Source organism: Cebidichthys violaceus, unplaced genomic scaffold (assembly GCF_023349555.1).
Source record: "Cebidichthys violaceus isolate CVI_PGR_0920_01 unplaced genomic scaffold, fCebVio1.0.p SCAF_22, whole genome shotgun sequence".
Lineage (NCBI taxonomy): Eukaryota > Metazoa > Chordata > Actinopteri > Perciformes > Stichaeidae > Cebidichthys > Cebidichthys violaceus.
Genome location: NW_027176395.1, coordinates 6,041,422 through 6,067,150, shown reverse-complemented (window position 1 = coordinate 6,067,150; position 25,729 = coordinate 6,041,422). Strand labels below are relative to the sequence as shown.

The 25,729-nt window shown below is 42.2% G+C and overlaps 1 protein-coding gene across 2 annotated transcripts in view; it reads left to right on the top strand.

Annotated features, from left to right (window-relative positions):
- alk (ALK receptor tyrosine kinase) overlaps window positions 1-25,729 on the top strand; it is a 365,563-nt gene that overhangs the window by 334,519 nt on the left and 5,315 nt on the right. For both annotated transcript variants that reach the window (XM_068717693.1, XM_068717694.1), the window contains exons 14-25: window positions 3,710-3,820; window positions 5,363-5,504; window positions 6,617-6,784; window positions 7,455-7,553; window positions 11,289-11,444; window positions 12,555-12,668; window positions 14,769-14,955; window positions 15,720-15,810; window positions 16,123-16,187; window positions 16,285-16,414; window positions 16,678-16,775; window positions 20,788-20,880. In XM_068717693.1, coding sequence (XP_068573794.1) covers window positions 3,710-3,820; window positions 5,363-5,504; window positions 6,617-6,784; window positions 7,455-7,553; window positions 11,289-11,444; window positions 12,555-12,668; window positions 14,769-14,955; window positions 15,720-15,810; window positions 16,123-16,187; window positions 16,285-16,414; window positions 16,678-16,775; window positions 20,788-20,880 — 1,454 coding nt within the window. The remainder of the gene's footprint in view (window positions 1-3,709; window positions 3,821-5,362; window positions 5,505-6,616; window positions 6,785-7,454; window positions 7,554-11,288; window positions 11,445-12,554; window positions 12,669-14,768; window positions 14,956-15,719; window positions 15,811-16,122; window positions 16,188-16,284; window positions 16,415-16,677; window positions 16,776-20,787; window positions 20,881-25,729) is intronic.

The window sequence follows — 25,729 nt, the reverse complement described above, 5'->3', positions numbered from 1 at the left end:
TTTATGTGGAATTCACACATTGTTAGTTTGTGGCATGAAGAAGTGTTTATATTTCTTTAGGGTGACATTGTCATTGGGGGAATCAACCTATAGATACCGATATATTGATGTACACATGAAGATATTTCTGTATTAATAAGGAAAACTGCTATTTTTTATTGTAAGATGGAGTCCATATTAATATCAGCTATGTTTGTTGCAAAGACAGCTACAGTATGTCGAAACAGAGGTATCTTCTACGTATTATCATATCTTATTTATGATCTGCTCAGTTAATTACCCGGTAAAAGCACTTAAAAAAAAGACAAGTAGTCCATGGCCAGAATGTTAACTATTGGTATGACATATCCTCATACAATGCTGTATAAGATAAACTACTTCAAAGTTCTCAAGGTTTCACTCTGGACATAAACAGTGGTCTGCTGGGTGTTTAACCCATCTATCCACCCTTGCCTCATCCTTATGTAGACTTTGTCTCTCTCTACATTACGTCAGCTGAATACCTTAGAGGCAGCCCTACACATCCTGGCTCACAATTATGTGGGTTACATACGAATTAGAGTGCATTTCTTTTTGTAGGTTTAAGTATGAACAGTGACAAACAGATTCTAGTTTGGTATTTTGGTCAGCTTCTACAATCCTCCTCCAGCTCCTCCTCCCTCTGATGTTACAGGTTTGTAGCTTACGCACTTCTGTGCAATTGAGTTTGTTGGCAAGGCAGGAGCATTCTGGAAGGGGGAAGTAGTCTGGATTCCACCTCACCCCTTTTGCTGCAGAACAGCAGATATAATGCAAATAGGATGATCTCATGGATTTAAAGGACTCTTGGAATGTCCTTGTTTCCTTAAACACAGTCTTCCTCGTTCATGCAAAAGCACTCGTAAAGGCAAGTGCCCCTACGAGAGCATCACATAGGTCATCTCCAAGGGGCTGAGCAAGGTTGGCGATGTTGATGTACCTTGTCCGATTCTGAGTGCCACATTTCTGATACACCAGTCACTCTATCTTCTTACAGTATCCGAGAAAAAGGACATTCGTATCCTTACTCACAACTGTGGTTTGATAGCCACTCTGGCTGGCATGATTTTCACGTAGGAGCATACGGGTATTTCTAAGATTTCAGCTCCTCAACAACGTCCCAGACCGCAGAGACAATAGCATGCCTCTCCATATGTTGCAAATAGCTGCTTGTCCTGAAGCTTTACCTGGTTCTCCGCTAGCTTCCACTGGTCCGCGTAGAATGTCGTCGAGCCTGTTTTGCCATCTGTATATCTAAACAGTGTTATGCAGAGAAAGCTGTGTCCCTGGGCAATGTTCTTCCATTGAGTGCTAATTGCTGAACCACGACTGCATCTCTCAGCATTCTTGACTGATGTCTTCCAGTACACATCAAAACCCACATCTATCCTCTTACTGTTTCCTCCTTCATGCATCGCTAGGTTCAGCACAGCGCCAGAAATCTTTCCAAAAGTCTTGCCATCCGCCTTCAGTTTCTTAACAAGGCTCATTCCATCAATGATGCATGCAGAGTGTTCGCCGATATTTTCACCTGCTGATGCTGATTTCGTAAAAACTCTTTTCCAAGAGTGGCCTTGTTAGTTTTCAGCAATGAGCCATCTGGGTTGGAGAGAGCCCTAGGCACTGGACCAAGTGGACGAGCCAGGACATCTTGAAAGTGAAGATCTTTACTTTGGGAAGCAGTGATGATATACCCAAAGAGATCTCTATCTGCTTTCAAGACCACCCGTTTCGTTTGTGCTTGGTTTACTCTATCACTCAGATGTGATGCTTGAGAATGTCTTCGTAGTCTGTTTTCTGATTTTGTCGTATTTTGGTTGCTTAAGAATGAACCCTTTATATCTACAGAGTGAGTCCACAGAGCCATGTGTCTACAGTAGCCCAAAATGGACAAACTCATAAACTGTTTATATCCTTTCTATATATGTAACACTCTATGCATGTGTAATGTTATGTGTGATTAACACGTAATTGTTGCATATATTGGTACATAAGCTGTTACAAAAGACACAAACACAAACCTACTAATTGATTCTCCAGGGCGATAATGGCCGATGATTGTTCCAAACATTTGTAAAGCTACTCATTTGAAAGGGTTATCATATTTCAAAGAAGCCAATATGTATGCAAATAAACTGGTACCAGAGAGATTTTGGCAACACCGTAGACGTGATAGTGTTGGCAGTTGAAAGTTACAAAAATAGATTAAAGTCAGAACAACCTTCATTGGGCAGCTCTAGTTCCAGTTGTGTTTAGTGGCTTTGTTTTCAAGAGGTAGAATGTGTAGCTTAGCAGGCAGGGGTCCTCACTACTGTCATCCAGTTATTCGTTTTTAACACAGTGTGTCTTGAAGTGCTCAGTGCAGACAGCGGAGAGGGACTGGCTGGTTCCAAAGGGAGTTTGAAGTCGATTAAGGTTCCTCTTATCCCCCCCCCCCCCCCCCCCCAGTCTGACAGCGAGAGACAGCGACTCTCTCCAAAGGGTCGCCCTGAAAGTGATTTGTGCTGTAGAACTGTGTTTTCTCACACCTAGCATTTTGCCCCTCCCCCCCCCTTGTCCTTACAAATACTCGCTCTTTCCGCGCGTGCCTTTCTCCTTCTGCCGTGCACGCACACGTACACAGGTCCTCAAGCACAAATACACACACACTTTTGTCCGACACAAGCTCAATCTAAAAAGAAGAAGCTGCAACGACAGAACAGGCTTAGAGGGAGACTCTCAGAACATTTAAATGCACTGCCTTTTACCCCCTCTACCTGTCGATTACTCACTTAAGCCCCGACCCTCACCTGCCTCCCAGCCCCTCAAAGAGAAGCAAGGGAGAGACGAGCGACCGTGAGTGTGTGTTTATGTGTATGAGTAAAAACTGAGTGGCTGGAAGAAATCTCAAGCCCTCTTACTCTCAGAGTAGGGCAGGCTTCAGGCAGTCAGCATATATGAGGCATCAATTCACAAAACCTCAGCTATGAAAAAGTATCTGCATCTAACATCACCTGAATAACAAAATGTCTACTCTTCAAGTATTTCTTGGATGGCTGACTAACTGTATTGATTACCATGATTAATCAAATTAAAACACATTGACAGTATAATCATTTCTGACTGTTTCAACATAAAGATGCTTTTTGTTATTGGTATGTAGTAAAAAGGTATCGTGAACATAAATATATTATCAAGTATAGTAATAAAGTTAGAATTGGATACAACATTCATTTAATATAAATTTTGCAAACAATCTTTAAAATCGTAGAAAAACACTCCGGCTCTATTTACACATCTGCAACATAATTAACTATACAGTATTTAGTATGTTGTTTTTGTCGAACCTATTGGCCTCATTTCCTCCAATTAGGTTTCAAACTGCATAAAAATCAGGATTCATGTTTCTGGATTCAGAAACATGAATCCATCAATGTGCACAGGAAGCTCTTCTACAATAGTCAGACAGATTTACAGTCATGTGAACAGGAAACCACTAAATACTCAAATCTCACTGGAATGGTCTTACAAAGGCCTCTCAGATCCTGCATGCATCTGGATAGTTCTGCTTGGTATTTGCTCACCATTATAATGCTAAAGTCTTAGACTCACAGCAGCTGGAATTTGGCAACTGCTAAGCCCTCTCATACACAACTGGCATGCATGAAAGCAATTCTTTGGTGAACTGACATCTCTCTCTCCCTCCCTGCAGTCCAACGGCATGCTGAATAGGATCTGCCTGGAACAGAGCGGCCCGATGGTGAACAAAACCCAAGTGAAAGGGGGCGGAGGAGGAGGGGGCGGGGCCACGTATGTGTTCAAGGTGAGGGGGTGCTGAAGGAATGACACTGCACGTAATTTGTAGAGAGTTGTTGCATGATATGATGAAAATGTGTCTCTCTGCTGCTACAAGTATATTATGCAGGGATGTGAGGATAGTAGGTCATAATAAAACATATTTGAGAAGGTCATATAAACTCAAGGTATAACGTCATGAAAAGTACTAAAAAAGTCATAATACAATACTTACAAAAGTCATAGTATAGTATTTCAAGAAAATGTATTAAAATGTCATTAAAGTAATAAAAAGTCATAGTATAACATGTTATGAATAAATGTGAGTATAGCATGTCATTAAAAGTAAAGTATGTCAGTAAAAGTCATAAAAGGTTATCGTATAGCATGTCGTAAATAGTCATGATAAAATATATCAGTAAAAATCTTTATATAGTCTAGTATGATGAAAAATGTCACAGTATAGTATTTTTAAAGTCATAGTATACACTGTCAAAATATTTCTTTATATAATGTCAAAATTAAGTCATAGTGTATGTACTATGTCGACCTTTTTTTAAATCATACAGTAATTTGAAAAAATAAATCATAGTTTAGTATGTCAACAAGGAATACAAAAGTCATGATATACTATTTTCAAAAATGAATCAAACAAGTCATAGTATAGTATGTCATGTAGTCATGTAACAATAAATCATAGTTTAGTATGTCAGATACAAAATCACATAGTTTGTGAAAGGACGATCTCATGAGTCACAGGAAGTTCAAATAATCAGAGGACGAGTTGATTCTTAATTCAGGCAGGTTCACACACACACACACACACACACACACACACACACACACACACACACACACGTCAGCAGAATCACATGACACACAGTACAGGGAGAAATCTATATAGGACAAAGGGTTTCCAACTGCTTTCATAGCTGTGTAAGTGTAGATGTGGCTGTGTGTGTGTGTGTGTGTGTGTGTGTGTGTGTGTGTGTGTGTGTGTGTGTGTGTGTGTGTGTGTGTGTGTGTGCGTTTGTGTGCGCATGCACAAACTATATCGTATATAGTATAGTATCTCATGCAATTAAAAAGTATGACATGCAAACGTCATAGTAGAATGTGTCATCAAAAATGCATAGTACAGTATGTCATAATAAAGTCATAGTATAACATAAAAGCCATAGGTTAGTATTTCTTAAATTGTCATAGGATAATATGTCACAGAGAATCATAGAACATGTCAAAAAGTCACTGCATGTCAACAAGTCTACAGTTATTCATAAAAAGTTATAGTTTGATAATTTATACAATAGTATAACAAGTGTATGCAATAGTAAGCCATAACAAATAAAGGGTAAAGTATGTCATATACAAAACTGCTGACCAACATGCCAATCTTCTATAATCTAAAGTATTCCTTTAAACGAATAGTTTCACATTTTGTGAATTGTGTGCATTGGCTTTCTTGCAGAGAGTAAAATGAAAGGAATTAGGTTTTTGTACACATTAATCAAATAACTTTTGACGAGCAGATACCAGCACATGACTCTAACTGTAAACAAAAATCACGCAGGTGGACAAAGAGGTGTACATCCCCCTCATCATCGCTGCTGGGGGAGGTGGCCGGGGCTACAGCAGCCAATCAGAGACCCAGCTGGAGCAGATGGACTATGACCCCAGCCAACCGGGACGCAGCGGGAAGTCAAGCGCTGCAGGTACACGACACGCGCTTTGCTACGTGTGTGGGTACCGCATGTATGCGTGTTGTGCATGTGCAAGAAAATGTGATATAGTGAGTGCACGTCTGTGGCGGCAGTCGTGTGAGCTTGGCGTAGTGAGTGTGTACGAGATGAGCAGATGACTAAATACAACGTTACAGTGCTGTAGAGTAGTGGGTTTATCTTTCCCCACTTGATGAGAAAGGCGTTGTGCATTGTGTTCCCTTCAGCATGCACACAAACTAATACGTGCACAGATAGCCTGAACGTCTAGCTGTAAACACATCCATTCACCCTGAAGGTGTTAACCTCCGTCTTCATGCGTGTGTTTCATAGACGTTCCACCCGCGGTGTGCCGCTGGTTGTGTTTGGGCAAAAAACAAATCACAGCGTGGCCCTGCTGATGATTATTCATACGGAGCACTTGGTTCCCCCGTCATGGCTCGGCAGAACTACATGCTCTAATCTACCGGTGGAATGTTCCATCCATGCCCACTGCAGGCTGCATTATTCATGTGCTCAGAGTTGACGAACAGCCCAGAAAACAGAAGTTATTGATTTTTACATCGTCACAAAGCCCAAGGTTTACTTTCGAGGAAGCTCTGAATGAAAAATGAAATATTTAGCAGGTCTGGCGGGTTTTGTTGCCAGTGTGGTGTGATGTGTATTTATTTTTTTTCATTTGTTTCTATCTCTCAGGCGCCAGAGTGGGAGGGAAATGAAAGGGGGAAATTTAATTTTCCACTGTTAGAGAATATGGGAGGGAATAGTTTATTAGCTACGACTTTAATCTCGTGTTACCAGGTCTCTTTTATAGGATTTTTATATTTTCGGTTTCTGCTCTAACCGGTGTTGTTATCACTAAATTGATGTTTGTGCGTGAGAGAAAATACTGGATACTTAGTGTGTGTGTGTGTGTATGTGTGTGTGTGTGTGTGTGTCTACAATATATACATGCATTTCTGCAGTTTTGCATCTTTTTCCCATAACATTGACCCATTTAAGAGCTCGCTCTTCCTATTCGTCACACATACACACACACACACACACACACTCGAACAGCGTATCACTTCTGCATTACATCAAAGGTGTGTTGTGTTTGGTGACAGGTGGAGGCGGAGGTTGGAATGACAGGGCTCCTGTCAGTCAGGGGGGCAGACCGCTGGTGCTCGGAGGCCAGGGAGGGCAGGCCTGTCAAAAGTTCTGGCAGACCCGCGGCGGCTTTGGGGGCGGCGGAGGTGGCTGTATGTCGGGCGGCGCCGGCGGAGGCTACAGAGGTTAGTCTGAGAGTTCTGCAAGGTTTTTACTGCAAGTTTGGGGTTTAATAAAAAGGAATCGTGACGAGCTGTCAGATATGACCCCATCTGTGTTTCATAATGAATGTGAAAGGGGTGACAGAGTTTATACAGATCAGGGATACGGTTGAATCCCAGCTGCATGTCCTGTCCCTCCTAACTGCTCCATCAAGTGTAAATCACTCTGGAATAGACCAAACACAGAATCAAAGTATCGACACCTTGTATCTCCTTCTACTGCATGTAAATCATTAAGTAGTGTGTTTGTCGTATGAGATAATCCTCAGTAGATAACTGGGTCATAAAAACAGATGGAAGTACACAGTACACAGTACATGAAAAGACGCAATTATAAATAATAAGAAATGTGTATATGGAAAAAAGGGTAGTAGGAAAAAAATGCAAATAACTGTTATATTAGAATGCATTGGGACACACGAGGATGAAATATGTTAATATGTTAATATAAATGTGTACGTGGGCAGAAAAAGGATTGGGTGTGTTTGTGATTACAGCGGATGATGTGACACTTGCAATCCTCGTGTTTCTGTCGGTGAAATGTGCTTTTAAATGTTTGTGTTCAATCCACGTAGAATATAGCATGTGTTGTTTCGTCTGAGGTTTTGTCACTGTTTGCCCACCTGGTCTCTAGGTGGTAACACCTCCGTAGACAACAACCCCAAACACGACGGCGACGACGGCACCTCCTTCCTCGGTCCGGAGGGAGAGCCCTTCCTCTACCCTCTGAAAGGTAATGTGATACGACAGACAAACCAGTCAGCACTCAATGAACGTCTGCACTCAGACATTTCTATTAAACATGTGATAGCTTAGTAGTGTTTTTTGTCTATTGACATTTTAAATGTTGTGGCGCACCTGACTTGCTTCCGACGGTGCGAGCTTTCACAACGCATAACAGCGATAGATTTTTACAGCAAGATGAGAGTGAGTTGTCTCACCCTGTCAAATCAAAAAGAGGATATTGTAAAAAATGTGCAGTAGCAGATATGGCCAGCCACAGGGGATGAGAGTCAGGAGTTTTCCATTCTGACAGAAGAAACACCCAGATTATTTGATTAAAACGCCTCCAGATAGAGAGGAGGAGCCGCTCGATAAATCCATCTCGTGTAGACCTGTTACACGTACACTTGAACTTGACAGGTACTAGAAACAGTCTGACTGAACATTTCAGCTGGAGCAGTGGCCATCCATATATCATGTAAGACTCCCTCTTCACTCAGCTATATAGAAAAAAGGGGAAAATGGGAAATAGAAATTGAAGTGCTTTTTAGAATTGTCTTCCATCCATTGGGCTGTAGCAAAATACGTTCTGATATCTCTCTTCCATTGAGCTTTAATACGGGTGACGCTGTCTGGCGAGGCAGTGCTCCCACTCCTCAGTTTGTCATCGAACTCACTTCATTTCCTCCAGGAGAAAAAGACTTCAGAGTGAATTTCAGCTGGAAATTAAACTGAAATTGCGATAGTGTGTTTCACACTACACATTATTCTCGTTCTTCTCTATTGCGGCAGGTTAACACGTCGCTATATTCTATGTGGTTCATTAAAAAAAGGATATTCCATCCACTATTCAAACTATTTTCACAGTAAAGTTAAGGCCGCTGATCCTGAGCTTTTATCTTAAGCTACAACTGTTGTGCTGACCAAGCAACAACACCCAAATACCTAAAGTATACCCACTTTTGTAGTCTTGGGACAAAGAAAATGTAACATTATGTGACAGATAATAAAGATTAACATCAAAAATGTTAAGTCCACATCCATCTCTATGTCTGTATAAGGTTAAAGGATTAAATGTTTTAGATTCCTGCAAAAGAAACTGTTAACTTTGAAGAAATGAGAGAGTATACATGAAAAGAGAGAGAGTGAGTTTGGCAAGATTGATATACTTGGAATTTCCAGAAGGCCAGAAGCATTATCATAACACAAAAGGCGGAATATCAAGTGGTAATATCTGCTATTTGATAAGTTAAAAGCATATCGTCTGTGTAAAGGCCAGGGTAAAAGGCCTTTGCTGTTTGAAGTTGTAATTACAAGTGGCTACGCCGGTAATTTCCCCCTCAGCTTGAAGCGCAAAGGCAGGTTCTCCAGCTCAAATAAAAGCAGCGGGTGAAGCCGGACAACCCCGCTGTGTGCACCGAAAGGCCGAAAAGAGGATCAAAAACCACAGCGCTAATGTTGACACAGGCGACCGGATTGCAATACAGAGCCCTAATCCACTGAACACAGGCTGCTTCTAAAGAATACAGATAGGACTACACTGTCATCCAGTCGCATTGTGCGTTACTAAAACAGTCAAGAGCTTCAATGAATCCTACTCCACCTGTATGAAAGAGAAAGATATTGTCTATAATACCTCAGAAACAAACCTTCTTCCTGTTAACGTAGTCTATAAAAGTCTCCGTCCCTAAATTTCATATGCATTTTCGTTAACTATCCTTCATATTTATAACTATTTGAATTTGATATAGGTCATCACAGAGGCTAAGGCATACTCGGAATCCTATTTTGTATTAGTTCCTATAATTTCTAGAGAAACTGGACATCAAATCTGATTGGAACAAATGGCCCAGTTCACTTAGATCTATTACCTCCATTAATTTTTTTTTAAGGCATCTCTTCTTACTTATTTACTAATTATTCTTATACTTATAAATAATGTAGGGTTAATGTGTAGGTGGATGCAAATGTGCAGCCTTGTATGGGTATGCGCATACATTAACTGCATGTATTCTGACTCTTAGTTTGGCTTGGCTAGGGAGAGCCTTTGTTTGTGTGTATTCTTGTCTTGTGTTGTGTTTCATGTTCTGTATTTTCTGTTTATTTGTGTTAAGGAGCCCCTTTGAAGTCAAGGGGTTATTCCCTCTAATACAATACAATTTTTCATGTTCATGGCGATTCAAGCTATTCATTATTCAACAAGCTCAAGGGGAGGAAAACGATTCATCTGTATACTTGTCTAGCTTGGGTAGTTTAACTGTTTCAGCATTACCATTATATCTTTAAGAAATATTGGTAAAATTCTTTAGAGAAAACATCTTCCGCTTTCTTGAAGGAGTATTCAAGATCTAAAACACGGAGAATCACACTCACACATTAGTATGCAGTCGACATCTGTACTTGAGCCGTTTGTATTCTTCCTTCGAATCCTTTCAACTGTTTCTAGGTTAGATTTATGTATTTGCACTTATAAAGCTGATAACAGAATGATGAGAGAAAACAGATTCTGCAGATGAGTGCGTTTGCTTTGCTTACTAAACAGCACAAGCCTTCACAGGCAGCCCATAACTAATTCACGTTGGCCTGATTTTCACTTGCGCTTGCTGTAGTTTATGATTAGGAAAATTCTTTCTTTTTAAAATAAATTAAGTTTCTGAAACAATTTATGGCGGAATGAGCAGTTGTGTCTTTGAAGGCAGAGAGTCTGCAGGTTTGGTTCCAGCCAAGATCACAGCAGATCACTGATCAACACACCTTCAGTTCCGATCAGTGCATTCGTTCAGTGTAAGGCTCTGATGAGCCCTGAACACAACCCTGGACCGATGCATGTGCCGCTGCGCGCCACTGCTCGTGAAATTAAAGACCAGAGTAATGTGAGCTGTGGAGCTGTGGCAGTAGACCTGTTGACCACGAATAGAATTCTGATGCAATGCAGATTGGTGTTCTCTCAGTTTGAACCCCAGTGCTACTTTACAGATTTAAGGCTTTGGATATTTCAATCACAAAAAAACATCAGAGAAGTGTGAAGTTGTGAGGTGTGTTAGTTGTGATTCTCATCTCATTGCCCTTTATGCCTCCTGGCATGTAGGGAAGTAACAAAAGTCCTGGGCGAGTCTCTGGATGGTGCCCCATGAGTGCTTCAGGCTCTGCATCTCCTTCTCCACAGCTCTTCTTCGTGTGTTTCTTGGTGGTCCTCTTTTTCTTTTCCCTTCTGGTGTCCAATGTAAGGCTGTTCTTGTAATATCAGCAGGGTCTTTTCTCAACACATGTCCTATCCATCTCCATCTTCTTCTCATTAGGATGGTCTCCATGCATTCTTGTTGGCATTTGTCATACAGTTGAATACTGTGCAGTATTCGCCTTCAACTCTTGGTGTGGAAGGTTGATAGTCTGCTGAGATCTTCTTGTGTCATTCTCCAGCATTCAGAACCGTACAATAGCGTGGATAAAACACAGCTCTGATACAATTTGAGTTTAGTCTTGATGGTGTCCTGCTGTGACCTCCATATGTTATTCAGTACGTTGAAAGCGTTCCTTGCCTTCTTAAGGCGATTCTTGATGTCTTTATCTGTGCCCCCAGTTAGTTGTGATCGAATTGTTATTATTGACACTGTGAACTTTTTAATGGTGGCGAGTATAAATTCTAGAAAAGCCATCCTCAAACATTTTAAAATTAAGATCCTCTGTGTGTGTGTGTGTGTGTGTGTGTGTGTGTGTGTGTGTGTGTGTGTGTGTGTGTGTGTAGCTATGGAGGGGGATGGCGAGGTGATCATCAGTCCTGTGCAGAACTGCAGCCACTGCGAGAGCGACGAATGCCACGAGAGCAAGGACGGCATCGTCTGCTACTGTGATGAAGACCTGATCCTGGCGCCGGACGGGGTGTCCTGCATCAACGCCACAGGTCTGACACGTAGAACTGAGCACACACACACACACACACACACCACAATGGAGTCTATTTCTCTCTCTTCCACACAAGTGTGTGGAATTAATCCAACCGCAGAAAGGACTTGGAAAGCTGAATGTAATTGTACCTGTAATAGACTGTGACTCAGTGAGCAGTTGATGAATTAATCTGCAGAAGTAATTAAGCCTGGAAGGCTCTGTACTTAATGGCATCTTTATCTGAGGAAAGTTTTTTTTTAAACTGTGCCTTAATCATTCAGAATATAATCAATCCCTAGCATAAGTTAAGCCATTAATAAACAATGGATATACCTATAACAGTAGCCGCTCTGTGATTTATCTTTGTGCTACAACCAGATAAAAGCTCTTTCTCTTATCATGCGAAGGATTTAGGCTAAAAGGCAACACCTGGATACTCATGTAGTGATATTGTACAATGGCTTTTGAAGGCATTTCACAACGGGCTTCATTATGCTGCGACTGGCTCTGTGCATTAGACCATTTGAACCGGGGAAAAAAAAAAATCTGTATTCACACATGTGCCGCGTCTTCTCCCTGGGTTAAACTGCAACAAAGGAGTGTAGACAAAGCCCCCTCTGGACCTAGAGTTGCCCCTTCAATTATGATTTGTAATCTCAGATGAATCCCGAGTACGTGAATGGAGATCTGAACTGAATTAATGTGGCGGAATGTCTCTTTATAATGTGAAGCAAAATAACGGGGCTATTACCATCTCAATGATATCTTTATGACCTAGAGTTTCTCCTTGCACTATGATTTGCAAATCTGTTTTCAGTAATGACGAGCAATAGATAATTCTATGATGCTAGGTCAAAAAAGGTCACAATCTCAATATGGTCTGTCTCTCTCTCTGTGTGCAGATTTCTTTTTTTCCCCTGAGCTTAGACAAGTGCAATGAGAGCTTCCCCCCTTGCCCCTGAAAAGGGAATTGACATGCACTGGCCGTTGCTGCTCCTAAGCTCTGTTGTGTCATCGCTTTCACATCATTAATTAAGTGGGGGATCAGAGTGGTGAAGTGAATGTTAATACTCCTCTGGGGGAAGATAACAACTGTGGGACGCTGTTGTTTCCCTTTGTCTTGCAGCGGTGCCCCTGCTGACTCCCCAGCCGTCTCTCTCCCACCTGGCGCTGGGTCTGTCTGTGGGCACCTCCGCCCTCATCGCCGCCCTGCTGCTGGCTGTGTCCGGGGTCATGATAAGTAAGTCAGTAAAAAGACTATGTGTGCTATAGTGTTGATTTTGACGGATTTTTTTTTATTTAGTCTTAGTTTTAGTCCTGTGATGAATGTTCTTGTTATGATTGATCATATTTAGTTAACCTTGTCCTCATGACAGCTTAATCAAATTCTATTTCAGTCGATCTAGTCGCTCGTTCATCCTTTCATAACCGTCTTTGTGAGTGTGTGTGTGCGCGTGCGTATTGTGTAACTTATGGTTCAAGCTAAATGCTACATAATATGCTGGGATATGTGCCTGTGTGCGGTTCTTGGATCAACTAAATTTGAATTGATATGATGACGCCATCATATGTTTCAGGGAGACACTGTTTATCTCACAGTACTGTACTTATTTCAAACCATACATGATCCGGTCCTAAACCTAACCAAGAAGCTTTCGTGCCTAAACCTAAAGAAATACTTTTGGGAAACCTAAACCAAACCGAGAAGTTTTGCACCCAAATCAAACGTGTAGTTTTGGCAGCTAAACTTAACAAGGAGGGGTTTTTGCACCTAAACCCAACTAAGTACTTTGGTCACCTAAACCTAACGGAGTAGTTTTGGTGCCTAATCCTATCCGAAGGGCGTTTATTGTACATAGCGTGTGCTGTAGCACTGTGCACATGCAGATAGACTTACTTGGCACAGAATATGAAACTGACACGATCAGCACAAGAAACGGAACTGCTGCATTGACGGTCTATAATATTTTGTGTATTTTTTTTTGTCAATGAAAATTTGATATATTTGTATTATTATTATTTAAACATTTTAATCTCTTCTTTTTCCGTCAACACCATTGCATGTTGATACAGTTACTGTTAGTGTTTTATGACGTCAGTCTCGTCTCACGGTGTTGTAAAAAAAGGTTGTTGATTTAGTCCCAGATTTTGTTAACAAAATTATGTGGTACTAAGGCATTACTGCGCCAGACTGGATTGGACTGCTAAATGCCTGAGAGTTTTACATTACATTAGTAATAATAATAATTATTGCTGCTTCAATTTGTACCACACACACACACAGAGTGCTCCAGTGCCTGGTCTCTCTCAGACGGCCCTCAGCAGGTTGTTGAAGTGAACCTCGCGGCAAACACAGACATACGTCTGCTCTCAGGCTATTACAGCCAGACATAAGCACTCATTGAGCCATCATCTCTCTCTCTCTCTCTCTCTCTCTCTCTCTCTCTCTCTCTCTCTCTCTCTCTCTCTCTCTCTCTCTCTCTCTCTCTCTCTCTCTCTCTCTCTCTCTCTCTCTCTCTCTCTCTCTCTCACACACACACACACACACAGTCTCTCACCTACACAAGTGCACGCACACACATTAGCAAGACGAGGCGGGAACTGAGGAGGTGTGGAAATACCTCTGTGATGAATGAAATGCGCTAATGATGGATGGCTGCTTAGCCGGCGGCTGACAGCACTCCTACATTAGAAAGCACTTGGTAAATAAATAACTCCCCTGCACACACACACATAAGCATACACACATAAACAATTCTCCCTGCGACTAATGTGTTTTCCTGCTCAGGTAGAGGCTTCCAGCACTATAAAGTGTGTGGTATGTGTGTGGGTGGGTGGGTGTGTGTGTGTGTGTGTGTGTGTGTGTGTGTGTGTGTGTGTGTGTGAGAGAAGAAAAACATCTTCATACGATGGGCTGCTCTACATTAAAAGTGCATTTGTTTACGATATGAAGGAAGGAGGTGCAACCTGTCTTGGTTTTGTACATACTGCTGCCATACACACATGTGATTGTACAAATCTACAAGACCGTTTCAAACATTGAGGGTCTAATTCGGAAACATTATGTATGTGAATCATTTAGAAAGACAAATCTGGCATCAGATAGAGAGGAATCAATATTTCACAGACACAAAGGAATTCTAATTCATAACAAAATGCTGTTGTACAAGCAAAAGGTCTTAAGAGAAATAATAACTGGAGAAGCTTTGTGTGCTTTGGCTGCCAGCAATCATTTTCTACAAGAAGATGTGTTCAAGCTTTTGTTTGCATTTTTCTTTTTTTTTAAATTGCAGATATCTCAGTAGTGGAGTTAAACTCTTTTCATTGTTCATCCCACCAGTGTACAGACGTAAACACACAGAGCTGCAGTCTATTCAGCTGGAGCTGCAGAGTCCAGACTGCAAGCTCAGTAAGCTGCGGGCATCCACCATCATGACCGACTACAACCCCAACTACTGCTTCGCCGGCAAGACGGCGTCGGTCAACGACCTGAAGGAAGTACCGCGGCGTAACATCTCCCTCACCAGGTAAAGGAGCCAACATTAAAGGTCCACAAACCACATCCTTGTTACTCCGACAAGCACCGTTTCCTGGAACATTATGATCTCGTCACTAAAACACGAGTTGAATACACTTACATCTGTGGTGAAATCTCTGACAGGATGTGAACAAACATGACAAAATAAGCTGTTCACTGCAATTGTAATGAAAATCCAGTTGCACAAACTATTTAAATAGGGTGGACTCATAAATACAGCATGATGTGTATAGTAGCAGTTTAAATAAAGCCTGAAATATTAAAGTCTTCTAAAGTATGGGTCTACTGCACTCATTCAAGCAGCTGGAAAATTATTTTTGCAGGGCTCTTTTTTAATCTTTAATGCATCTTTCATGTGATTACAGTTCACCAGTTTATCATTCTGGTTCTTAATCTTTGTGATTCATTATTTTTCTTGTCGACCCATGAATATTGCTCAGCACCTAGATTTATTCAAGGCATGAATCAAGTTAAATGGCTGCAACGGTTGAAATCCAAACTATAATTTGGTGTCAAAGGTCACCATCACCTCATCACCAGGTGAATCGCTAATTTAGAAAACTGACCAGCATGGCAGCCGAGCTGTTGATTTTATTTCCATTTCTCTCATTTCTTTACCTAGTACTCCACATGTGGTCATTTTTTGGACGTCGGTATATAAAGGACATGCTTCACTGCTGGCAATGTCTTCAGCTCAATGTCATTTCAATGAGGATGAAATAATAAATAATACATGTGTTTGTGTGTCTCCAGGGGCCTGGGTCATGGTGCTTTCGGTGAAGTCTATGAAGGGCTGGCAGTGGGGATACCGGGTGAACCGAGTCCACTGCAAGTGGCAGTCAAGGTGAGGACCTTTGGATCAATACTTATTTGTCCTCCTGTTTTTCACATTTCAAACTTTGATTGAATCAAATTAGATCCACGGATACTAATCCACGGGGACTTCCAAACTAATTGTCATCAACTTTTGTACCGAAAATAACTTTTCTTAGGATAGGAATTGAAGAAGTTCAAGTATCTCTGGGTTTTGTTCACGGGTGAGGGTAAAATGGATTGTGAGATGGACAGGGGGCGTAAGCAGTGATGGATGCTGTATATAGAACGTATAGCCATTCATTGCACTGAGAATCCTATTTGTTTTTTGCATTTACAATAGACCCTTCCTGAGGTTTGCTCTGAGCAAGACGAATTGGACTTCCTCATGGAGGCTCTAATTATCAGGTAAGCCACTTAGACAGTTAACAGAATTCTGTCTCTCCAACACTGCCAACAAAGCCACTTCTGATGCACTCTCTCTGCTGCGTTTATGTCCCTGCAGTAAGTTCAGCCACCAGAACATTGTGCGCTGTATCGGAGTCAGTCTGCAGGCCATGCCACGGTTCATTCTGTTGGAGCTGATGACCGGAGGAGACCTCAAGTCGTTCCTGAGGGAGACCAGACCCCGGCTGGTGAGACACGCTGCTGTATCACGCCCAAGCGCACATTATCATTGAATAGCGCATTATCTATTTTTTAACCACTTTAAGCTACGACTGTTCTTTTCATGGAGCCCCAGAATTGAACCCACTATGACCCAAGTTAGATCAATCAGATTTTCAAACTCGTAATTTTACAACCACAATGTGTACCACCTCTGATTCTTTCTAAATCTGCCTCAGATATAATCACTAACATTGCATTCTGAGCATTTCTCTATTTCTTATTTGATCAGGAGCACCCATCCAGCCTGACCATGGTGGACCTTCTCAATGTGGCCAGAGACATCGCAAAGGGCTGCCAGTATCTGGAGGAGAACCAATTCATACACAGGTACTTCACCAGACGACGTTTTGCACATGAATGTGCCAAACCGCCAGTAAACACAGCGCATGATTATGAAAGGATGTGTTGTATTCCGCTGCCCTGTATTCCTCCTACCTAAACGGATTACCGGGACAGAGAGAAAATACGGCACATATGATTATGCATGTACATATGGAATGCAAATGTGCAAAGGACAACAAACACAGTCCAGATTCATTTGCTGACTTGTACTCAGAATTAGGAGTTGACTGCATCCGTCCAAGCGTAACATATGGACTCTGCATGCCTTTTGCCTTTCGTATGATAGCAGAAAGGACAAGTGATGAGTTTAGCATCAGAGCAGCCAGATGGGGTAGCCGGCTTGCCTCTTTACGGTCTGTATCCAAGGCACAAGTCTCATTCTATATCCATATTCACAGCTTTTGGTGAACCCGAGGTGAAAGAATTGAAAAAATCCTTCTCTTGAATCTGTCTCCTTCATGGATGTCTTATGCAGAAAGTCAAGTACATGTCAAAAAGGGAAAAGGTCAAAGTTGCTCCCACAATCACATCAAGACAGTTAAAGTGCATCCCTCTTCCTTCATGTCTCTTTTTGACTTCCTAGGAATTGGCCAATGACAAACAAGGCCTATTAAACCGTGTTTGCCCTAACGTGGCACAGCAAAGCCCCATCAATCCGTCTAATGGCCGACTCTTCTTCGCAGGCTTGTGAGCTTCTATACAGCCCGTTTTTCTGCCTTCAAACCTGTATTAAAATTCATCCTAACACTGTCCTTGAGGCTAATTTCCATTTTTATGGAGGTGTGTTTACCCGGGGTCGAGTAAAGGGCAGGTGAATGAGGTAGGGCGGAGGAGTAGCCGCTCTTCAGAAAAAGGCAGCTTTTTCTCAGGGATTACAGGGTCGGATGATGTGAACTGTGGTGTGTTCCAACAGGTGAAAGTGCAGCTTCAATGCTGCCTTAGAATAACTTACTCTGTCTTTTGTGTGTTTCTATCTTTGTTCCTGTTGTGTTAGTAATTTATCCAACACGCTCTCACTCCCAACTCGTCAAATACGGCAGCTTGGTCCGGACCTTGGCATCGCTTTTCAACACACTGGGTCCCCCTTTGGTTTTTTGCTTTGACCTCCTCACTAAAGAGGCAGCTGCCCCGCCTCCTGAAGACCAGCCACTGCTGGGCCTAATAGCATCACTGACATTTTCAACATTGCTGTGACAAGAGGGTGTTCCCACCTGCCTCAGACAGCCAACATTGTTCCTGTACCTAAAACGTCTGCTGTGTCCGGTCTAAGTGACTTCCACCCGGTGTCACTCAAGTGCTTTGAGAAACTGGTTCTCCAGCTCATCATAAACAACATCCCAGCAAGCCTGGACCCTCACCAGCTTGCATACAGAGCCAACTGATCCACAGAGGATGCCGTCTCCACTCCCCTCCACTCAGCCCTCACACACCTTGAATATAACAACTTGATTTCAGCTCAGCATTCAACAGTATCTCCTCAATTAATTTAATTGGTAAACTTAGCACTCTGGCCTCGATTACCACAAGCACACCGGAGCCCCCCCAGGGCTGTGTGCTCAGCCCCCTCCTGTACAGTCGCTGTACACCCACGACTGCTTCCCCCGACACAAAGAGAGCTCCTGTGCCAAGTTTTTGTTAACTTTTACAGAGGAGCAATAGAAAGCATCTTGACTACAAATCTTACAAACTGTCAAGGGATGTGCAGTGCCCAAGACAATAGGGGCTCTACATCACTGGCACCCATCTACTGAGAATCAGGGATGTTGGTGAGAAGAGGTGCCTGCGGAGAGCCCTATTATATTGTGTTTTAATATTCCTTATAATAAAAGACAATACCTACCCCAGACACAGAGCGTTCACCATGCTGCCGTCTGGAGAGATGTACAGAAGAATCAGCTGCAGTACCACCGGACTACAGAGCAGCATCTTCCCTCCAGCTGTGAGACTGCTAAATCCATCCTCCACCCTCCACCATATGATATAGTTGGTTTTTGTGTTTATATTTCTTACGTAGCAAAATGGGACAACAAAATGCATTTCATATGACAATAAATGAACCTTGTAACCTTGTATTACCTGATTAGGTTTATGCGACAACATCACTTGCTTAGGTTAGAGAAAAGATCGTGGTTTGGGTTAAAGGAAGTTAACTTACGTACTCAAGTCAACATTGACTTTTTATTTCACACGGGACATGAACAGAGCTCCTCCCTACAAGGACTTCGTTGCTCTTAATACTACTTAATATAATTAGTCACCTGACTTCCTCCTTTATTACAGTCATAATTAAAGGCAGTCAAACCTGTGAAAAAACTGACCCTAGATGAATATGGGGAGTGTCATCATTTGACGCATTGTGCCACTGACCAAGCTGCCGTATTTGACAAGCTGGTGAGAAAGACCCTGATGTATCTGTTTCTTTGCACACTTTTTATTGGGGGGGTTTTGTATTTCTCTTAGTTACTTCATTTTACAACAGGCTTGGTACTCTCATTGGAAATTGAAGCCACCTGAAAAGAAGCACTGTGCAGAGGAGAGCAACCTGGGATGTTAAAATAGACCGGTTATAGAGATTGTTCCTTAAAGTGCTGCAATGAAATGGGTCTTTAAACTGCAGTTAAAATTTGCTGTAAATAAGGTGTGTGAGCCAGATAATATTGTTTCAATAACAGCTTGCTCTCACATCACTGGGCTGCATGTACAATAGCACTGTGTCCTTCCCTAAAGCCCTCAGCCAGCAGTCTGTGATAGCTACTGCTGCATTCCAAGGCTCGTACTTGCCTACAAGCAAAAGCAAATCATTTGCATGAATTCTTCCAAGCCATTAAACAAGGACTGCTTGGATTTAGCTACAGCACCTCATGAGAAAGGAACTTGTGTTTGTGTATACGCCTGCTGATTGTATGCTATAATATATATTTTTCCATTTCCTGAGATGCCCCCTTACGGACTAATTCATACACTACTTTTCCTTGAATAACAAATGTTATGCGATACCACACTTTAGTAAATTCTCTGTAGCTAGTTTGATAACTTAGTTTACCGACACTCGTTTAACTGCTTCAGTCTAAATTGGACGGGGTAGCGAATGGATGCCCTACACACAATGTTGTTTTTTATTTCATACTAAATAATTTCATATCAAACTTGAAGTAGTACTATAATATTATAAGTGGAATAGTTCCAAACACTTCTGGCACATTGAAGTGGGGCAGCCATGCATAGTGTAGTCCCCGTGTTAAAAAGCCCTCAGTTTAAATCAGTCTGAACTATTACTTTATCCTCATTGTGTCGTTTCACATCCAAATTCATCAGTGTGGAGGCCAAACATCACACAATGTGTTGCTGTTTACACACTCACAGAGCTTGTTTCACTGCTAGTTTCTCATTTCCAGCCCGGCCCTGTCTCATGATCTAGTTTGAGCACAGTGTCACATGGTGTTATTTTGATGTTGAATTCTGGGTATTTATTGTCCCTCGTGTACACTTTAGCGTGATGAGGAGCAGTGTGCTCACAACGTCACTTCTGAGGATGTTAAGAAAGTTAGACGCCCGGGGAGCAGAATAGAGCGTGTGGGCTCGGTTTTCCTTTTCCCCAAACAGGAGAGGAGGTTTTCTCAAACACTAACCATACCAGTACAGTGCAAATATGAAAATTCTCTTCTAACCCACTCTGTCTGCCATTACTGTGGAACATTTCAATCTTGTCCCTTGATGCGCCATGTGGGCAGAGCTATAAAGGCACCGTAGGAAACTATACACTTTAGCAGCTTGCCCAGGGCAACTTAGTTACTCTGAAGTCCAGACAACAGGGGAGCGTCTGTAGGTGTTTCATACATGGAGCTCTCTTATAGATGTGAATATATGAAGCTAGTGAAGAGACAAGGCATGAGCAAAGCTGTGTGAATGTCAGTGTTCAGTATTATATAGAGTACACTTTACGGCTACCAGTAGACCTGACAGTCTGTATGCGTTTGTTTTTTTGCTCATCTTTCAGGGACATTGCAGCTCGGAATTGCCTCCTGACCTGCAAAGGGCCGGGCCGCGTCGCCAAGATTGGGGATTTTGGGATGGCTCGAGACATTTACAGGTAAAATTGAATGACTGATGTAAGACAGCAGGCTAGATCGCCTGAGTCTAAATAAGGTCGAAAGGGGGTTTAGGGCCAATGGAGCTCACATCAAACTGAGAAATAAGAAAATGTGTCTTTGAAAAACAAATATGTGGAGGAACATCTATGGACGGCTGGGCTGAACGATGGCAGCTGTATTCGAACATAGCATTTAACGGTATATATCAGAATCAACGTTTACACTTAATAAATACCCTGGATTTATTATCTTGATTGTGTTGCGGTGATGTCTCAACACCTAATCAGCCTTATCGCTGCACTAAGGAAGATTTCATTGCCGTTACAACAATTGGCCGCAACAGAGAAAACTATCCTAGCCCTCCTAACCACCGTACAAAAAACACTCGTATGAATATTCAAAAAGTATTATCTAATCTGGAAATCTTATGGTTAAAGTGCAACTTAATCGCAAGCTTTCACTGCCCTCTCTTGGTATGTTTCAAGTCTATTGAAAACACCCAGCATCGGATGTGGTCTGTGTGAGGTCGGGTGTGTGTGTTCTTGGTTAAGGTTATGATGAGATCTCCTTATTGGTCACAAGGAACAAATGATTGCCGTTGGTGAGAGATATAAAGTCTCCAGTAACAGTCAAATTGTTTGCTCCCCTCACAATTCCTGCATCAGCACAAAACATCAACATAGGTGGCCTTAAGCCATTTGAACAAAAACATTTCTCAACAGTCACACCTTAACTGAGACTAACAGTTTTGAGTGTGAAATTGTTCAACCACAGGACGTGACAAATCAAAATGCAAGAGCAAAACCACACCTGTTTCCCTAAACACAGACCAGTGAGACTGTCTTTTCCTCCTTATTCCCATTAGTGCGTATAGACTGCTTGGACATAAAACATACAGAATATAAGAAAGAAAAACTATCTCGGTGAAGTACCAGCTCTGTTCTCTGCATGCGATTGTAAATGCCAGGGAAGTAATTCATGACGACTTCTAAACTGGTAAATGTTGAATCACAGCTGTGAAGGTGTTTCTATTCTCCATCACAATGTCATACCGGTGCCTTCTTTTAATCTACATCAGCTCACCTGAAGCCCCGACGGCATCTCATTATTCTTAGCTCAAACTTTTTAATATAGCTACCACAATGTCACGTGACACCATTTAAATGGATGCACAATCCAGCAGGGAAATCTCCCAAGTCCTTTCATCTGGTAAGAAATTAGAGCAGGGGAAATATGTCACAACATCCAGCTGTGTCAACGCAGCACTTTCGAATCAACCGATGGAAAGTCACACGAGAGCAAAGTCACTCTCCGAGCATCCGGAAAAGACTGTTGCGCAATACTCTTGGGGAGCCGCATTAGGAGCGCTTGATTTAATTGCTGATGTCAGTTTTCCAGGTGCCTGGATGTGATTTTCTTTTCATCTCTCGGCCTGGAGCCGCAGCGTCGTTACTATTATGAGAGGGAGGGGTGGTTGTTTGGTACGCGACGCCGTCGGTGAGTGTTATTTTTGCTCTTTCATGATGTGGCCCTCCTGCTATGTGACGTGGGACACGGGAGTTGGTTTGATGCCATCGTGGGGGGACGGGCGTCACAGTGAGGGACCAGGACAAGGCTTAATGTCATCTTTTTATATTCTGGGAGCAGAGCCACAGGCAGACTTGCACGTGGTATCCCACGGACTCCCTCTCTCGCGCACAAATTCCCTCATAAAGCCTCACACGCATGCTTGCACACCAGTGATGCGGCTGTAAATAAAAAGCTGGGTAAACAAAAGCTGCCGGTGAGTAATCATCCTGAGGTAAACAGCCGCCACTATGAAGAGAAATTCACTGGGCTTTGAGAAAAGAGTTGCATCAAATGACCATATCCTCAGAGGAACTATTAACAACAAAGCATGACTTTAGGTTTTATTTATTAAGGCCGGCCTGGTGCGCACACATGCACACAGTAAAGGTAGAACAAAAACATTCCATCTTACTCTCCGTTCAACAAAGCCTGCTCTGTCTCTTACTATTAGTTTCTGCCTTTAATGCATCTCTATCGTCCAGCGTCCCTTCTGCTCACACAAGAAAGAACACACACACACACACACACACACACACACACACCTCTACTTGTGCTATAGATTATAGGGACTGTATTTCAGCTTTCCTAATCTGCAGCTCAGCTTTCAGTCCGTGTTGGTGTTGTTAGCAGTAGTAATAAATATATCCTTAAACCCCATGCTAAAAAAAAAAAAAAAAGAAGCCGAACCACTGATAGGGGGATTATCAGTCTAATCCTCTACATTTTACAATCCGTCAATCTTTTAAAGAATTCCATCATTTTCTAATAGGCAGATAACGGACTGCAATGTACACAAGTTTCATGTCAACTGGTTTTCTGGGGGGACATATCATGAGAAACTGACCTTTTCAGTGCTTGTGCACATACATTGTGGTATCTGGAGTCCTGACCAACCTGCAAACTGAAATAAGAAAATCCAGTCAGTTTATTGTCAGCTGCCTAGATCAGGAAACATGGGATTCAGATCACGGCTCCCCTTCCTGTGTCACATGCCAGCTCATTAGAATACACCGCCCCCATCTGTCTGTACGTTCCAATACCCATACTACCATAGTATTTAGTATGTCCCAATACAAAGTATGTCGAATTCAGTATGCCAAAAATTCCAACTATTTTCTACTACCTCCAGTCGCATTTTGCATTATGCAAGCCTGCATGCTTTCTTGGCTATTGTGACCCACAATGCTTTGCAGTTTTATGAGCAAGAGGGTCAAAGTTCAATGTGTAATGTTGTATGGAAGTAGTATGTCCCAATTGAATGATACTACAAGCAACAGTGTGCTTTGTAATGGCAGCTTTGTTTTTTTTAAAGTATGCCATTTGGAACGCAGCTTGAGAACTGCCTTTATAAAGGTGCGCCATCATTTTCTCGCAAGCCAATCAGAGCAGACTTTTTCAGGGCTTTTTCAGGAGGGGGTCTTAAAGAGACAGGTGGTAAAACGGAGCGTTTCAGACGGAGGGTTAATACAGCTATATTCAGACAGACAGTATGACAGACAATGTGTTTTTTTAACATTACAACATGTAAACGTGTTCCAGTAGAAACCTTAAGTACTAACCCAAAAAGATGAACCTGAAAATGAGCATAATATGTCCCCTTTAAAGGTGTGTTTGACTTGAGATTGTGGTCTGGTTTTTTTAAACTCTTTATCACTGAAATCAGCCTCTTCATAGCAACGAAACAGGATCCACTAGGAGCCCACTGCCACGGCTGTTGGATCTAATCGCATCTTCAGTCCGCTTCCCGTCCCTATTTTCTTAATCAGGACGGACGGGAAAACTCAAGGAATACTGGTATTCGGGGCACTCGATGGTGGCAGGATTCAATCCCGTAGTAGTAGGCCTAACCATGGAGGAGGTAATTGATTTCCATCACTGAACTGATCGTGTCATTCTAAGTGATGGATTAAGGCGTTGGGGCGGGAATCTGTGTGACTGCCCTGCGGTGGTTCGCAGCTAATCTGTCAAGCAAACAAGCTCAGCTAGTGAGTGTTTTCTCTGCTTCATCGAATATGTGTAATTTTCTTCAAAGCCAACTTCTTATGCCAATACTTTGCTAAGTATATATACTTCCCTTTTAGCTATACTAGCTTGACAGCATTTAATCTATAATCATCTCTACCTGCTGCTCCCCTGAAGCCACACAGCTGTAGCGACGAGCTGAACCAGACGATCAGCGCTGGCTCTTGTTTGTCTTGAGTCGATACCGTGGGAAATGCATGTTGTTTCTTATCCTTTTAACCCTTAAACATTCATTTCCATGTAAATATCAAACCTAATTGATGGCTTAATCAAGTAAACTAAATTAAGCTTGTTTTGTTCTTGAAGACTTGCTTCACCTGGTTCGGTTAATAAGCTGAGGCTCGGCTACATCTGTTTTAGCATCCTGGCTCTAGTTGTGTGCTATTTATGGATCCAATTTTACAGATTACTTTTAAGTCATGCATAGCTTAACTTAACTTGAAATGGTAGTCCAGACATTTTGCCCCTGGTGAGCTGGAGCACAGCTTGAAAATCCTCCTAAAGTAAAAGCAAACTAATGACAAAATGTGATGGGTCATGCAGCCCAAGCCCATAGGCTTTGGATGCCATATCTGAGGAGCTCAAGCTGCCAAAAAACAAAAAGAAAAAAAAATCTGTTTTTTCTTCTTCTGGTTGTCTTATATTTTACCCAAGCTGCTCTAATCTTTGCCGCCCTGTTTTTGATGTGTTGGCCATTCTTTTCCTTTCTGTAGTTTTTTGCTTTGATTCATCCGGTGAACACTGACGGAGCATAATGCTCTCTTCTCCTCCTGCGCAGTCACACCTGGGAGCTGCCCACTGTAATTACAGTCCTGATTCCTGTGCAGCCATGTGCAGCATCCTGGTGCTTCTAGTTGAGCTTTTGAAGGTAGAGAGAAAGAGACTGTTACTGCTACTTCTTTACTTCCCCAAAAAGCCCAGGGATTTGAACTGGCAACCTTCCAGTCCCAAACCTGTGTCTATAGCCTATTATATAGTCCTATTTATTATGAAGCACTTGCCATGTTTGCAAACAACTGTTCAGGGAGAAAAAAAAGTGTCACTTTTATGACAAAATCACTCGGGGCGAAGAGATTTACTCCTCTGCAGCAGCAAACGATGCCAAATGAGGCTTTTTCCCATCCAAACACAGCTGACACCGCTTAACTCGAAGCTTGATGTCTGTCCATTTTTATTGATGGATGGGGAGCCGAGCAGCGCCCAGCTCATGTCTGTCCTCGCTGTGCGCCAGGAGCACTGCGAGGTGACCTCCATCAC